Source organism: Mustela lutreola, chromosome 17 (assembly GCF_030435805.1).
Source record: "Mustela lutreola isolate mMusLut2 chromosome 17, mMusLut2.pri, whole genome shotgun sequence".
NCBI classification, from domain to species: domain Eukaryota; kingdom Metazoa; phylum Chordata; class Mammalia; order Carnivora; family Mustelidae; genus Mustela; species Mustela lutreola.
The window spans coordinates 36,677,704-36,695,351 of NC_081306.1; the positions used below are offsets into that span (position 1 = coordinate 36,677,704).

A 17,648-nucleotide genomic window follows, 5' to 3' on the forward strand; every position below is an offset into this window, starting at 1 on the left:
TTTAAGTTCCTTTTTCAGGTTGACTAATTGGACATACTTGAGTAAAAAGATGAGCAATCAGTTGAATGTAAGCAATTTCAAGCTATGCTTAGGAAGTGAGCCAAGAAAGTGTACCGTTCATGGTGCTTTTTACCTCATTTTTAAAAGTTTCTCTGATTATCTTTGTGAGAAGTATTCTTAAATTGAAGATAACTATTAACAGAACATCTTTGTAATAAAGGATAGCATCGCTGAGTTTTCTCTTTTCGGGAAATAGGCTACCATTCGATTGGGTGTTAGCTCTCTTTTTCTTTTTTGTGGTAGGCAAATCACTTTTTGTAAAAAGTGTCCAGGACTCAGCCTTATTCTTGATTTGTTTTTGGACATGGCCTAGAAACCAATTAATGAACCCTCTTAGGTCTTGTGAAAGGTTTGGGCTCTGGAGCTATAACACTCACTTGGAGTGGTCCTTGGCTATAAATTGTACTTGCTTATGGATTTCAAAATATCCTAAGTTATAAAGCTAACAGTAAACCGAAAGCAGGGCTTTTATGGAATCTGTATCTTCTAACTACTTTTTTTCCTTCTATAAAATGTTACTGAAGTTTTTAGAAAGGCATTGATTTGAAGGACGTGATTACTTAGAGTCATATAGCATTGAGAAATACCAATGAAGTCACCTTTCAGTTACCCACATTTTTAAAGTTAATGTCAGTCCACATGCGGAGAAGGAAGTGAGGGAAGTGTGTGAGTTGTTTTGGTAGGGGAGAGGGTCTGTAACTGTGAGCACAGAGGGGAATTGTGTGACCATGTCACTGCTCTCTTTGCCTCGATGACACCTGTATCTCATCCTGAAAGCGTTATTTGAATTTTTAGGTAGAGTAACATGACACATTATGTAAAGTTTATTGTCAGTTCTAGAAATGACTTCTAGAGATTCTGAGAGAATTATAAACACCTTTTACTGAAAGGTCTAGTTTACTTGTAATGACCTATAACTATTTTACATTTGTCATTTCTTCAACGACTTGTGAGTGTTGTCTACTACATGCATGGCACTGTGCTAGGTGCCAAGGGCAAGTGATGGACAAGGCAGATCTAGAACCTAGCTTGGGGTAATAATTACTGACAGCCTTGCTGGGGAGACAGACATCGATGACGTAATCTCACAAATGGCGGTTGGTGAGTGTGTCGACCAGAGAAGGATTGCACAGACAATAGTTTACCAAAAATAAAATATTTGTTGAGCACTTGCGAATTGAGATGCCAGAGCTGCTCTAGATATAGAAGCATTAACACTTCTTTTTGGTATTTGGCAGGTATATTATCCCGTCTTTACAGAGGCTTGATGCTGGGTTTTACCGCTGTGTGGTGCGAAACAGGATGGGAGCTCTCTTGCAGAGAAGATCAGAAGTTCAAGTCGCATGTATGTGTGCATTGGAAAAGTCTCCGAATGATAAATAACAGAAACAAAATGTCTGTGGGGAATGCTGATCAAAATCACTTTTAACCATTGTAGGAATCGAGATTCTGTCTTGGATTCTCTTTGGAACAGAATAATTGCTAAAGGTTTTAGGAGATAAGTAAACAGTCAGTGAGGCTGGTCCAATGGTGGTGACGGGGCTAATGAGGTCAATGCCCTCCCTGGCCATCCAGCAGTCAGGGGCTCTGTCAGGCCCTGTGGAGGCCAGAAAACAAAGTAGTAACAAGATGCCTTCTGCTTTATGATTAGCTGCTCTTAGCGTTTCTGATACTCAGGTTCAAATGTTTTTCAAACAACAAATTAAACCCAGTTAGGTAAAATTTTGTCAGTTCATAATTAGTTCTTTCCAGTGATTTATTTAAAAATCCTTCAGCTACACAATAAAAGTAGGTGGATAGCAATGTTCTAGATGGCATTACTGTTAGTGACTCGATGAGGTCTCTGTGGGGCAGACCCATTTGGAGTAAAAGTAACTGAGGGAGATACCAGAGTGCAGGGAGTTTGTGTTTGATGTTGTATTTGGAAGGAATTGGAGACAGGCTGGCCAATGCAAAGCACTTAATACTTCTGCAGTCCAAAATCTGTCAAGGGTCAGGTCTCTCTAAAATGGCCTGTCTGCTTTATTTTGTTTTGAATTTACTACCAAAATGTCTTGTCGTTGAAAAGAAAGCAGTATTTATGAAGCTTTAAGTTACATGTTACTATGTTACGACAGATTTCAGAGAACTCTAGGGAGTTCCTAAACTGAGCTGTCAACCAGTAACTAGAATGTTTTCTTATTTGTTTTTTTGACCACAGGTAAGGCCTATAGTGTTCAGCATTACTATATCAAATAAAGTAATTTCTTACTACCCTACTATTCTATAATTATTAGTGACTGAGTAAGGAGCTGGTCCTGTATACATGTAGTTATGTTTTTAATTAGGAAGGCTCAACTTTTCTGAATTGTTGTGAAGTTACTCAGCTAAATTTTTTTGCAGAATAACTGAGAACTTCTATTCAACTGAATAATTGAAAACATAACTAATACATACAAAGTTTAGATCAGTACCCCAAACATATTTGAATAAGTTAACAGCTTGGAATTTATTATCATGTATTAAATGCTATATGTAATATTATTTGGGGCTTTTTTTTTTTTTTTGGTCAATTATTTGTACCCTGTTTCTATCATTTATCTCTGGCTCTTGGATGTTCTCTTCTTTCTCTTTCCTCCTCCTTTTTGATAACAAGTTTCACTTTGAAAATAATCGTGACTATTTTCCTAATCTGTTTCATTAGTTTGTTTCATCTCTTTCCTAGAATATTAAATGCGGCTTATTACATAGGAAATAATTTCCTTTGAATAAAAACATGCATAGATAATAAAGATTTTCTATGGACTATTCCAAATTTATAGACATTGAAAGGAATACACATATGCCACGTGTGTATACACATATATCTGTATCTAAGCATGATGTAGACATTTTTCAGAAGTTTCAAATGTTACTCATTTAAAAATTGGCCTCTTATACCTACATTCTGATGACTGGGTTTTTTTCTGTGACACCCATTTTTAAAAAGATGCTGTTTACTGGTAGCACAGGGACTGGAACAAAGCCTGCTTGCCCCAGATTAAAGGAAATTGAACCGGGCAATGGTGGCTGACTGGGCGGAACCAGCCTGAGAGACGGGGGAGATGGGGCGAGCTGCGGGGCGAGCTGCAGGCGCTTCATTCCTATCTCTGTGGTGGTGGGATGCTTTCCCACAGTTTATTCCAATATTAAAATCAGTTGCAAACGTTTCATTGTAGTGTTGCCGCGACACAAAGACCATGAAGTTCTGCTGATTAATGCTTTTTGTGGGCACTTTGGAGGCACATGGCTCTGCCTCATGCTTCGCTTCACCCCCAGATCTGCACTCATCAGCATTACTGCTCAATCTCTCTTGTCTTATTGCTTAATTATAGCAACGTCGGTGACTTTGCTGTAATGTATAGTTATTTCCATCTTTGACCCTTCCCCCTCCCCCAAAAAAGTTTTCTGAACTTAAAGGGTCTGATTTTTCTCTGCAGATATGGGAAATTTCATGGATGCAGACCAGAGGAAAACAGTGTCTCAAGGACATGCAGTAGTTCTCAACTTACCATCCATCACCAGCTTCCCAAGACCGCAAGTGACCTGGTTCAGAGAAGGGCACAAGATCATTCCCAGCAACAGAATGTAAGTTGCTCCAAACTTTAAAACACAACTCATTCCACTTGTTGGCACCATTGACCTATTATTTAATGAATTTCACTGTATCAGTTAAGCCTTGAAAAGAATAATGACCTGGTCTGGTAGTCTTCCCCCAGTCCTTCTAAGCAGCTTTTTGGAAAACTTGGCTTGGAAATGTTTAAGCAGTTTAAAGCAATTGTCGTGTCATGTTACTCTTCGGGATGCTGCGTGCCCAGAATGAAGCGTCCTTACTTAGTCCTTATGGTCTGTTTTTCCCTTTCTTGAATGCACTTTTTGAGGTGTCATCGTCATCCCTGAGTTGTGTTTAGCTCCAAGTACTAATTTAATGAGTGCTGGTATTTACTTACAGAGCTGTGGGGGTTTTCCCCCTCTTTTTACTCAGCCATGTTTGATACTACTTTCTCTGACAATAAAACAGTAATTACCGCTTATTTCTCTTTATCCTTTTATCCTATCGTGACAGTTTTATTTCCCTTCGTCTAATTAGTGGTTCGCCCATCTATTGCAAAAGAGTTGCTTTGTGATTAGTTAAGCATTATTTCAAGGTGTTCCTGCCTATCCCACATTCAAGGTATTTATCTAATGCCAAACAGATTTTCTTCATTTGGAGCTTTAAGTGATTAAAAAGAACATTTGGTATATATTTCATAACTGGGCATTCTGCAATATAATTTAAAGATAATGTACCAAATATGAACATTTCAGGATGAACATTTCTGAAAGAATCATGAAATGCTTATAAGCTTGGGCTAAAAGTCACATACTTACGCTGTCAGATGGTTGCACTCATATAAAAATTCATGAGAAGAAAATGCTTTTGTTTTGTTTTGTTTTTCTAAAACAGATATGTTTATAAAATAGTTTGCTGGAAAGGTTTTAAATGTAACTCTGAAAGTCACTGTGAGGTGTCAACTTGCTTTCTCCCTACCTGCCCATCCATGGGGTCCCTTCTCTAAACCAGGCTCTATGGCTCTTCTGCCTGGGCCTCTGAACCTGCTTGACACCAGACCATTCTTAGCCTTATTGAAAACATGTTTCTAGTCTTGTTATCGGAACAGGAAAAATATTGAAGTGTATAAAGGCCATATTTAAAAATTTAGTAAAAATACTAATTATAGTAGAAAGTGAGATAACTGCTTTCCTTTTTATTTTATTAAGAGTTGCTTGGGTGTCCACGTTTGTATTGATTCCGATGATAATAAATGTCTTTCAAGGTCAGTGAAACAAAGAACAGGGATCAATTTTTCATTCTTTTAGAAGGCTGTTAGACTGAACAAAGGCAGCTGAGGTAGACTCTTGCAAAGTATTCTGGAAATTTCTAGTATTGAGCACAATGTGGGCTGGGCCAGCTTGGGATGAATGCTAGGGAAGGGTGGGTAGATTGAACTAAGTTCCTCTCCAAAATCGGTGCTTCTAAGTAATGTCAGTGGGAACACAGTCCGTGGTGGAAGGATTAGTCTAACTCAGCAGCAAGCAGCTGTACAGCCTGTCACCTGTTGACTTGCCATCTAGCCAGATTCACAAGACAGCATTTATTCAAGAAGTATGGAAGGAGATAGAATGAAATAACAGCTCTTAATTTTATAAGCTTTTCTTTTTCTTCTTGCAGATTCTTGTTAAAACCATTCAATTCCTGGCTAGCCACTAATGTAAAGATGCTAAGTAGGCTTTAACTTAGTGTCCCATCGAACAAATGATCTGAGAAGCTATTGATAAATCTCCAATCTCGGTAGAATAATACACTGGTGATCTTCCCCCCCCCCCCCCTTAGGAGATGAGATGAGATGAGGCTGGTTATGGATATTTCCACATTTGCAAGGCCTTTTGTTTCATACTTTCCACCTCATCATCACCCCCATATTTATTAAGTCCCTGCTGTGCAAGATGTCATAAATCAGTGCCCGTGTGGTTTTCTTCCTAAGTTCATACATCATTCAAAGATAAATTGCTTTATACTTCTAAGAAAGTTTGGCTTTGGATAGCAGTTGGGAGGGCATTTCTGCATGGCCCCTGCCCAAGCGGTTGGCAGACAGGAGTCAGATGGCTTAGATCTGTTCTGCACCACTAGAGGTGTCTTTTAAAAACTGAAACGTTTGGCTGAAAGTGTTTCACTATAGGGAAACAGGTCAAGCCTCTATACCCGTCAGTTCCCTAACATGGCTATGGAGATGATCCTTTGCCACGAGGAGGAGGAACCTCGTCTTGCCAGCCCTACCTCCTGACTTTTTTTTTTTTTTAAGATTTTATTTATTTACATGAGAGAGAGAGCATAAGGGGGAGGAGCAGAGTAAGAGGGACAAACAGGCTCCTCCGTGACCCCCAAGCCCTATGCAGGGCTTGATCTCAGGACCCTGAGATCATGACCTGAGCCGAAACCAAGAGTCGGACACTTAATGACTAAGCCACCCAGGTGCCTCACCACTGTGACCTTCAGAATGTGAGCTTTGGCTTACAATTAAATGATTTTTTTTTCATTTTCAAGGGAAATAATAATTCTAATGTTTCCTAACTTGTAAAGTCAGTTGAATTGCCTATTAATAATTTTAACAGCAGCTGTTATTGAGAACCTACTTTAAACACATCCTCCCTGATCCTCACAGCTGTCTTCCGAAGAAGTATAATTAGCTGTGCTTCTAGAGATCAGACTGAGGATTGGAGATGTTAACCAGCCCACCCAAGGACACACCGCTGACCAATGGCAGAGCTAGGGTTCTACCCCAGGCCTGTCTGGCTCTGAGTCTCATGCTGTCTTCTGCATCACACTCATTCTTCTTTTTACTTTATTTTGCCAAACCTTCTTGGTGCTTTTGAAATCTCTTTCCCTATACTTCTTATTTTCCTATTTCTTCCTTTTTAGAACACCAGCCTTCAAATTGAAATACTGCAGGTTGCCGTGAGCCACAGTCACACATAGACACATTGTCCATCTAGCCCTGAGCCTGCCTGCAAGTGTATTATGTATTCGATGTATCGGGTCTGTAAGTCCCTAACTTCAGAAGTTTTTAACAAAAGAGAAGGCAAACATGGTTATCTAGTTAAGGCATGGGCTTTATGAAATTCAGAGGCCTCGTGGGAGGTAAGGTGGAAATGAAGTGTGTGTAGCACAGGGTGGGGGCAGCAGGCCAGAGAGGGCAGCTGCTGTGTGCAAAACCCAGCACCCGATCCCCGACAGCCTCTTTGTTCTTGAGCTATACACTTGTGGAAGGAGGAGGTTTAAATTGTGCAGCAAAAGGAGCAGCAAAAATCCATCACCATCCCAGAAAATTAGCTGAAGTGAAAGTCCCCGTGGTGGGTGTGAGCTGGTGCACATTCCCGTCAGAATGAGGGTAAAGGAAAAACTCACGAAGTTCTGATTGCACTTTGGGCTTTTTTCCCCCATTTTTTTGCTGAGTACTTATAGAGTACATACCACATCCCAGGTGCTGTGCTAGGCACCGAATATGCAGCAGGAAACAAAAGAAAGTCCTTGTCCTCAGGAACCCTGTCTCCAAGTAGAAGGAAACAGATGACATGCCGGCTGGTGATAATAGTGAGGAGAAAATGAAGCAGGGGCGGAGTGGGGAACGCAAGCGTCAGCTGGGTTGCTATACATGTAAAATCAGAGAAGGTCTCTCCCCTAACTACCTCTTTGAGCAGAGGTTGGAACAAGTCTGGGGAGGAGGCCTGGGGTAAACCAGTGAGCAGAGCACCCGAGGTAAGGGAACGGCACATGTGTTGGAGGAACAGCCCGGCCAGAGCGAGGGAGAGGGCTGGAGAGGAGGTTCCCGAGCTGGCTGGGCCCGATTCCTAGATGCCGGTGACTTAGCCAGAGTGAGGACTTTGGCATTTGTTCTGAGGATCCGAGCAGAGCAGCAGTGTGATCTCCCTTGTGATCCATCTGGTAGGAATTCTGTGAGGAATGGACTATAGGGCAGCAGAATCCGAAACGAGGAAGCCCAGTAGGGGGTTGCTGCAGTAGCTCAGGTGACTCAGGTTTGGGGAGGGCTGGTGAGAAGTGGCTGATACTGATATATTCTGAATGTAGACTGTGTAGGATTTCCTGCTGGATTAGCTGTGAGTATGAGAGAAGGAGAGGAGCCATGGACTCTAAGAATTTTGGCCTTCACAGCTGATAGGATGGGCTTACCATTTCCTGAATGGGAGAGATGATTTGCGGGCAAAGCAAGTTCTGTTTCTATTTGGGGGTGGGTGTCTAGAATTGGTTTTGTACATGTTTGAGATGCATAGTAGATGGTCACGAGGATCCAGTCGTGAGATAGTTGTTTGTATAAGACTCAAGGTCAGCAAAGAGGTCTCACTAAACTTGGGCATTGTTAGTATGTTCGTGATTTTTAGACCTCTTTAATGCTCCGTATGAAACACCTAAGTCAGTAAGCGAAGCCCAAAGAGTTCATAGTATCAGTTGAGATGCTCTTGGTCAGAGGTCACAGAGGATGAGTTTGACCGAGCTAAAGGACCATGAACTGGAGAACTTGAAGCATTTCAGAACCAAGCCAGGAGAAGGACGGGGAGAGGGCGGGACCAGGGTGGGGGGATGCATACCTGGACGGTGCTCGAGGCCAAGTCACAGGGAGCCAGTCAGCACTTTAATGGCTTTCCAGGAGTGTGAGGTCCAGTCTCCTGGAACTAGTAACTATGTCACGTAACAGGGCAGATGGGGAAGAAGGCTGCAGAAGCAGGAGGAGACTCCTAAGCTGGGAAGGTGGGACAGAGGAGGAAAGGTGAAGTCTTAAGACGAACGCAGGTGTGTTCAGTGCTGGGGGGCCCCGTGCCCGCTGCCCGCAGTGCTCACTCTTCTCACCCTCAGACATGAGCAGGTGAGAGTCACGCTCCCAAGTGGCATGTTAGGTCGTTCCCTCCAGGAGTTTCAGTGTCCCCAGGGTATTGACCATTGAAAACATTCTTGTTCTGAGAACTCCGTCTTGTGCAGCAGATACACACTCCTGGAATGGCTGAGTGTGTGAAGAAATATGAAGTAAAGTCAATAATATTTGTAAACTTCCTCACCAAAAGTGGGGGGAACATAACCTTGAGAAAAAATGCTATTGATGAAGGAGGAAGTCTATCTTAGAAAAGGCAAACTATACTTCAAAAGAAATGAGACTAAGTTATACTTGGAATTTTGAATAGGTAATTATAGGTTTTATTTAAGAAGATGAAAAAAAAATGCGTGTTTGTTTTTCTGATTTACTGAATCCAAATAGTTAGTTTGCTATCTTTGCATGTCAAAGGTGAGGATAACTTGTCTTATAAATATCGTCTAATTTGATAATAAAATTGTTCTGTTATTTTGGTTTTGATATATGTTCTTTGTTTCCTTTTATTTCTCAGAATGTGAAATGTGAATGTTGATGTCGTGCAATATTTCTCCCACCTCCAGGAGGTAATTTATGTCGGCAGTTATCAGATTAGGACGCAAAAACTTGTTTTGTACTGTGCCATTCTCTGGCTTAATTGCAGGTTCTTGTGCTCAGACTGCGTGCGGCAGCCTACCTGACGGGAATGCGGAAGCACAGCGTACTTGCCTGTGTTTGCCGGGGAATGCGAAGTTTATAGATTAAATATTTCAACCTCCAGTCAGCTTTTTGCAGGATGACTTGCCAGGGAAGATGTGAATTGTGAAGTATGGGCAGTAAACAGCATCCCAGGCGACGTGGAAACAGCCTGACTCGTAATTGTCCATGCTTAAATACTCGAATGTCCATTAACTTATTACCATTTCATTTCAATCGCTTCAAGAAAGATTTGTTTAAATTAGCGCTTGTAGTGGAAGTCACAACTTAATGCTTGAATGAAGTAGATCTGGTTGTAATAATATTTTTATAGTTAACTGGGCTTTCAAAATAATATGCTTTTAAAATTTTTATATTATATTTTATAGGCATTTTGTGAATGTTTATAGAGTATGTCTATACATGTGAATTGAGTCCTATTTGCTATAAGTGAAAAAGACTAGGAGATGTGGGCTCCAGACCTGCTTCCATCATTAAGTCCGACCTTGGGCAAATTACTTTCTCTGCTTTGCTTCCATTTTCTCATGTCAAAGTGGGGAAGGTGTGCTAAATGACCACTGAAGTCCTTTCTGGTGTTCACATTCAGCCATGTTCGTGGAAGGGCAGGCCCGTTCTGCCTCTCCCTCTCCTCATGCATTCAGTAGATATTTACTGAGTGCTAATCTTTTGCCAGGCACTGGTCTAGCTGCCAGGGGTAGAAAGGTGAATGAGGCATTGAAAGTCCTGCCATCAGTGAGCTATGGCCTCCCATGGGAACAGGTTAATAAACAGGATACTCTCAGGGGAGGACAGGCACCATGAGGGAATGAACCAGGATTGGGATGGGAGAGCTGAGTGGGAGAGGGAGGGATCTGGTCGCTGCTCTACACTGGGTGGCCCAGGACAGCCTCTCTGGGCAGGCGACATTTTAACAACCACATTACTGAGTTATAATTTATATACAACACGAACAGATTTTCAACACACAAATGGATGAATTCTAGCAAATATGTGACAAGTGTCAGCCCTTCCCCCAGTCAAGTTCCCTGGTGCACTTAGCACTCACATGCTCTCTCCAGCCCTGCCCACTAATCTAATTTTTATTACCAGAGGGTAGTTTGTGTATTTCAGAATTTCTTATAAATGGGATCATAGAATATGAAATCTTTTGTGCCTGGCTTATTTCATTCAAGACAATTTCTGTGATACTCTCAGGATGGTGTTTAGTAAGAGTAATTATTAATATTTCTGAGTGCCAGCACTGATGCGTGAGCTCCTCCCAACAGCCCAATGAGTCGTCCCGTTATGTCCCCACTTGACTGATGGCTGCTAAGGTAGGGAGAGGGCAGCAGCTGGTCAGTGTCCTAGCGCCCACTTGCCCTGCCGTGCTGCTTGCTTTCTCAGCTTCTGTCTGTAGGGCGAGGAGCCTGCCCTGCATGGAGCTGGAGGACAAGTATTCTTGGCAGAGAGGGCAAATACTTGCAAACCCAGGGAACAGCTGCTCGTGTTTGCTCAGCTGGAGGGGCTGTTGTGCGGTTGGGGTGTGGAAAAGAGGCAGAAGGGAGTACAAGAGACACGGGACCTGGAGGCAACAGAGTCTGTGAAGGAATCTGGATTTATTCCATATACCGTAAAAAGTCTTTGTGGAGTTTGTGTTTTTTTGGAAAATGTTTTGAGATTGTGGTAAAATACATCACATAAACTTTACCATCCTAACCCTGGTTCAGCGTACAGTTCAGTGGCATTAAGTGCATTCCCATTGCTGTGTAGCTGTCCCCACCATCCATGTACAGAACCTTTTCTTGTTCCCACACTGAGGCTCTGCCCTCACTAAGTAACAACTCCCCAGCATCCACTCTTCCACTTTCTATCCCTGATTTTGACTTCTCCAGAGTTCCTCATGTAAGTGGAACCATGCAGTATTTGTCCTTTTTTCCCTCTTCTTTAATTAAACTGTGTATTTTGAGTTGATTGTGTATTCAAATAGAGTTGTAAGAAATAATACAGGCAGAGCCCGTACACCCTTTAACCAGTTTCCCCAAGTGGTGAGATCCTTGCTGCACTGTTGCACCATATCACATTTAGGATATTGACCTTGATAGGGTCAAAACAGGACACATTCCTATCACCAGAGAGTCCCTCTAGTCTTATTCAGTCTTATTTATGGCCACGCCCCTTTCCTCCAGCCCTGCCACCCACCCTCTCCACTTCTATAATTTCATCACTTAGACCATGTTATGTAAGTAGAATCGTGCAATCTGTTGTAGGGCTGGCTTTCTTCACTCATCGTAATTCTGTGATTCATTCAGGTCATTGCCTGCATTGGTGGTTGGCTCCTTCTCACTGTGTCGTGTTCCATGGTGCGGACATACCACAGCCTGTGTAGCTGGTGGTGAAGGACATTTGGGTTGTATCCGGTTTTCCACCATTTCAAATAAAGCTGCTATAAACAGTTGTGTACAGGTTTTTGTGGAAACAGAAGTTTTTGTTTTTCTGGGATAAACACCGGGGAATGCAGGTGCTGGACCACATGGTAGCTGCATGTTTAGTTTCTGTAAGGAAAGGCCCAGCTGTTTTCAAGAGCAGACGTACTATGCTATACTGCCCCCAGCAGCGTCTGGGCGATCCCGTTTCTCAGCCCTTTCTTTCACACTTCGTGCTTGCACTGTCTTTTGTTTTAGCCATCCTGATAGGTGTGTGATTATCACTCAGGGTGTTCTTAATGTGCATTTTCCTAATGGCTGATGATGTTGAATATCATTTAATGTGTTAATTTTAGAGGGAACCAAATAGGAAAAACTAAACCTCTTGAAGTGAAAAATATAATTATTTATCTAAAAAGTCAATTGAATCGGTGAGAGAGCAGACACTATGCAGCTAAATTGGGAAATATTGTCCAGGTGGGTGTGAGGAAGAAAACTCAGAATAAAGCCCAGAGATAAAAAAGATGGAAAATATGGAAGACAGGCTAAGAGAGAAAAAGAGGATAGAATAATCACTCGAGCTCTAAGAAGAAGGGGGAAAGATTGGGAAGAATGGAAGGAGATAATGTTCAGCGATAATTGTCCTAGCATTTCCTAAAATGATGGATCCTCGGAGTCAAAAGGCAGATTAAACTCCAAATAGGACAAATGAAAATATATCCAAATCTAGATGTATTATAATGTCACCGTTGAACTTCAAAGACAAAGAAGAAATCTTAACAGCAACCATACGTGTAATTCCCGTTGCCTCAAAGGCACAGCCATTAGATCTCTGTGGGCAGTGATAGTAGAGAAGATAACGGACTAACAGCTTCAAAATCCCAAGGGCTATAACTGTAATTGTGGAAACCCACATCCTGCTAATCTAGTGTCCAAATTGAGGGAGGTGTGAGGATATTTTCGGACAAGACTGGGAATGTATTTTTCTGAGAGCTCCCCTGAGAGACCCACCAACAGTGGGCTTGAGGAGAAAGGAAGTAGAAAGTTAGAAATGTTGGTCTTCATTTGATTTTTTTTTTCCTGTTAGTAAATGTTTAGTAATTGTGGTTTTACTATGTTTAAATAAAAGATAAGGAAGGTGGAGGGAGCAGGTGGAGATAGTTCTTTGGGCATATTTTTACTGGGAATGGCTGCAAAGAAAGGGCTAGTGTCCACATGGGCTACCTGAGATCAAGGGGGTGGTTTTTCTGTTGAGGTGGGAAATACCAGAGAATATTCGTATGCTGGCAGAAGCAGTTCTTCAGAAGGAAAGGACAATGTGAAGGGTCTAGGGAGCGTGAATGTAGCTAGAGGAGCAAAATCCACGGAGGGCGAGAGGCCACTAGCCTGGGCACACACACAAGCAGCATGAGAGGGAGGACCTGGCATGGTGGGGTCCACAGGCTTACACCTGTACATGGGGGGCCTTTAGCAGGGAGCCTTAGAGAGAGTCAAGGGCAGCTTCCACTGTCACAACAGAAGCTTAATGAGGTGTGGATGTGTGTTGTGTGGCAGATGTTCTTAGGGGAAATTGAGGGCGTGTAGGGTTTTCTTTCCTCTGTGAGTATTGAGAGGAGGTATGAGTTCAGAGTGGAGTATGGCACACGATGAGCGGGAAGGTGCTGAATCGCCCCGGGACTCAAAGCAAATGGAGAAACATGCTAGGCCCTTGGGACCACCTGAGTGCACATGCATGGTTGCGGCTTGTGCTACTGGAGGTCTTCAGGAAGCTTTACAGGTTCTGTTGCAGTCGTAGGGAAGGCAACTAATTGGGATCAGAGAAAGTGAAGTTTGTCTGTCGCATGGGAGTGAAAAACAAGGACATCGAGGGAGTTTGCAAGGGGGCGATGGCTCTCCGTGGACTCAGAGTCATCTGAGGGAGGAAGTGTGGGGTGGTCATACATGGCGGTGTGGAGTCAGAAGACCACGGGAGCCCGCGAAGGAAGAGGAACGACTGAGTGGGGAAGTGAGGGGAAGTGCTGCGCGGGGCCCTGCGGTCTACTCATCCTCACCTTGGCCACTCCCTCCAGTCCCGGACAGCAGGTGTCTCCTCCCATCGGAACTGAGAGAGTGAGTGTTGCAATGCACACTGATGGCCCAATTTAAATTTTTGTAGGGTGAAACTTGACCCTTATGGAAGCCTAGAATGGGTCTATGTAGGGGAGAGGGAGCAGACCAGCAAGAGAAGTTGCCACACCACCCCAGCTGGACTGTCCAGCGACAGGTGGCTTCAGGCCTCCTCTCTGAAGTCATCCTGCGAGTCAACGCTGTAAAGCGGAGGCCAATGGGCTCCTTTGTGCTCTCTCCTCTCTCCCTTCTCCCAGTTTACAGCGACCTCACGCACCTGGAGCGGGCCCACAGAGATGCTGCTGAGGAGACTCTGTTCCCCAGGAGACCCGGGGTGTGATGTCGGGGGTCTGGGGTGGGACTTCAGAATGAACTCTCGTAGGGGTTGGCAAGGCTGAGAAGGGTGACCCCGCATGTGGGGCGGGGATAGCACGGGAGAACGTATCAGCAGAGGTGAGAGCGTTAGTCACCAAGGTCCCAGCAGGGGAGCTCAGCCACGTGGGATGACAGCAGCAGGAGGAGTCCTGGTGATGTAGTTTTGATTAGTAGTGTTTTGTTGGGGTCTGGATCCAAACGTCAAGAAAGAATTCTTGAGACGCCTTTGGTGCAAAAGGGAGATTTTATTAAAGGTCAGGACAGGAGAAAGAGCTGCTTCCCTGCGGTTGTTAGGAATGGCCGATTATATACTTGGGGGTTGGGGGAGGTAGGGAAAAAGGGAGGTGTGCAAAGGACTTTGATATGCTAAAAAAAAGTCTTCTTTTTTGAAGATTTATTCATTTATCAGAGGTAGCAAGAAGGGAGTGCACATGCCGTGGAAAGGGGCAGAGGCAGGGGGAGAAGCAGCACCCTTAAAGAAGACTCTGGGCATACTGGGAGCCTTACTGTTATCAAGCTAAGGCTGTTTTCCCCTCTAGCAAAGTATCAACATTAAGACAGTTGGGGTTTGCTAGAAGAATGTTGTGGTCTGCCTGGCTCAATTATTCGTCAGTGGGCTGCAGGTTATAAGGACATGTAATTTTGTCTTCATTTCTTTTCTGCCTCCGTTTCCCGCATCACTAGGGAGATGCAGAGCCAGGAGATTCCTTCTGCAGCAGGTGGTGGGAGTGAGTCAAAGCCCAGCAGGGGGTTCCGGAGAGTAAAGGGAGCTCTGACTCCGCCACAAAGGCTTCAGAGGAGCTGGGGCTCGGAAGGAGAGGCGACAGTTTTGGGGGTCCCACTGATGGCCCTTGCTCTGATGGACTAGGCTCTGGGAAGCCCTTTTGGAACTGCTCTTCTGGGTGGGTCCTCCAGCGTATGGCACTTTGGAATCCCTCTGCTGTAGACAGAACATTTGTGTTTCCCTCTGTTCCCCCAGTTCGTTTGTTGAAATACTAACCCCCCATGTGATGGTGTTAGGAGGTGGGGCCTTCGGAAGGTGCTTAGGTCATGCAGGTGGACCCCTCGGGAGTGGGATTACTGCCCTCGTGGAGGAGACCTTCGAGAGCTCCCTCCCCACTTCTGCCACATAAGGACTCAGCCAAAAGGTGGCCACAGACAAGAAAGAGGCTCAGTCCAGTCACCCAGTCTGTCAGTGCCTTGAGCTTTGATCTCCAGCCTCTAGAACTGTGAGAGAAATGTGTCTTGTGTACTGGCCGCCCCCCCCGTCTGTGGAATTTATAGCAGCCAGATGGATGAAGACACCCACGTAGGCGGAGTCTACCCTGTGACGGATCGCATCACCTCCCAGTGCCTCTCCTGTACTTGGGAGCAGGCAGATGGTCTCTGTCCTGAGTTGTCCTGAGATTTAACAAGAAGTAATGAATGAGAAGTAATTTATTAATTAATGTTTGAGGAGGTGAAAGAGGATACATGCTGTATTTCCTCCCACCCCATGGTGTCCTCATGCTTCCTTAATGATGACCTGTGTACATGTGGCTCTGTGCATGGCTTTGTGTGTCAATGTCTGGGGACCTAGTGCTAACTGGCAGGAAGGGACCCATGGGTAGACAATGTGCTGAGGCCGTGGGTACCACTGTGCCCCAGTCTGCCTTTGCTCCCATATGTGTCCTATGGGCTTTTCCAAGTGCTGGTTTCTGACACCTAGGAAGTTCCTGTTGTTCTGACCATATCCAGGAGGAGTCCCATTGGTCTGAGCTGATATGAGGGCATGTAGATCAGTGTCTGTGGACATAGGGAAGAGAGAGAGATGGGAAGCACGGCATTGCTTCAGCGAATGGCCTCCGGAATGCTGACTACGTTTCTGCCTTTCAGTACTTCAGGGCAGACCTCACTGTGCACGGTTGGAGGAGACCCAAGATTGCCCGAGAATTTCATGTTTCCTTTCAGATTGTTAGGCATTTTGACACTATTAAATGGAAGGTCACCCTTAAACATTCGATCAGGTTCTGGGCTGTGGCTGGTGGTCGCCGACGCTGACAGTGGGTCCTGCACTATCAGTGACGTGGATGGACTTGGTGAAGGTCGTTAAAGCATTTTCTGTGTAGTAGGGTTTTTTGAGAGTGTGTGGGCAGCTTCCAGCATCCTCCTGCTTTGGGATCAGGCTACCTCTCAGCCAGGGAGCCACTCTGAGTTGCCGAAGGGCAGGGGTGGGGAACTTAGAATTACTTGGTTCCATTTGAGTTGGCAGTGTAGTATTTAATGACAAGACTTTAATATTCTGTGTACCAATTTTTCATTTGAAAATAAAATACCACTTCATTTTACATGAGCAGATCTAGTGACAATAATGCATTTCTTTACAAATATTAGCCTATTATACATCTCAAGTCAGTTGCACATAATTGCATTTCACCAACTCTACATAATGCTTTAATTAAAACTAGGATAATTAAAATACAGTTTTAATGAACAATAAATTCTGAAGTTGTCAAGCCTAGAATGTGTTATGTGAATCATACCTTGCTCTCTTTTTAGCTGCTAAATCGGTATCCACATTACATTTTGCAATGGCAATGATCTGAGTGGGAGGCATTCTTTAAATGCTTCTAATAAATAACGGATTTCTTTGTGGCTGTCATATATCTCTCTGTCCCCCTTGCATACAGTTGATTGTTTGCTACTAGTTATAAACCCTAGATGCAAGGAAAAGTTTTTCTTTGTGTTTCCCCCCCAGTTTTATTGAGATATAATTAACATATAGCATTCTATTAGTTTTAGGTGAACAGTGTAATGATTTAAAATATATATTACAAAATGATCACCACAGACAGTAAAGCTAGTTAACATCCATCACCACACAGTTACAACATTTTTTTTCTATTGAGAACTTCTAAGATTTACTCTGTTGGCAACTTTCAAATATATGATATGGTATTCTTTTTTTTACCCCAGAGAGAGAAAGAGAGAGAGAGAGAGAGAGAGAGAGAAGCAAGCACAAGCGGGGATGGGGGAAAGGGAAGGGAAAATCTCAAGCAGACTCTGTGCTTATAATGGCGCCTGATGTGGGGCTTTACCTCATGACCCTGAGCCGAAATCAAGAGTAAAACTCTGAACCAACTGCACTACCCAGGTGCCCCTACAATATTGTATTCTCAACTACAATCACCATGTATGTCATATGCCCAGAACCTACTTATCTTACAACGGGAAGTTTATACCTTTTGGCCCCCTTCGCCCCTTTTTCCCCCTACCACCACCTCTGGTAATCACCAAATTGTTTCCTTTCTACGAATTCAGGTGGGTTTTGTTTTGTTTGTTTGTTTGTTTGTTTGTTTTTTAGATCCCAAGTGTAAGTGAGCTCACACTGTATTTGTCTTTTTGTGTCTCACTTACTTCAAGTAGCATGATGTCCCCTGGGTTCATACATATTACCACAAGGAACAGGATTTCTTTCTTCATAAAGGTTGAATGATACTCCATCACGTGTGTGTGTGTGTGTGTGTGTTTAAGTATACACCACATCTGCTTCATCCATTCATCTGTCGATGGACACTTAGTTTGTTTCCAT

General features: G+C 43.6%; 1 protein-coding gene across 3 annotated transcripts in view; it reads left to right on the forward strand.

Annotated features, from left to right (window-relative positions):
* Window positions 1-17,648, forward strand: part of SDK1 (sidekick cell adhesion molecule 1) — an 867,118-nt gene that overhangs the window by 367,291 nt on the left and 482,179 nt on the right. For all 3 annotated transcript variants that reach the window (XM_059154465.1, XM_059154466.1, XM_059154467.1), the window contains exons 3-4: window positions 1,299-1,405; window positions 3,519-3,666. In XM_059154465.1, coding sequence (XP_059010448.1) covers window positions 1,299-1,405; window positions 3,519-3,666 — 255 coding nt within the window. The remainder of the gene's footprint in view (window positions 1-1,298; window positions 1,406-3,518; window positions 3,667-17,648) is intronic.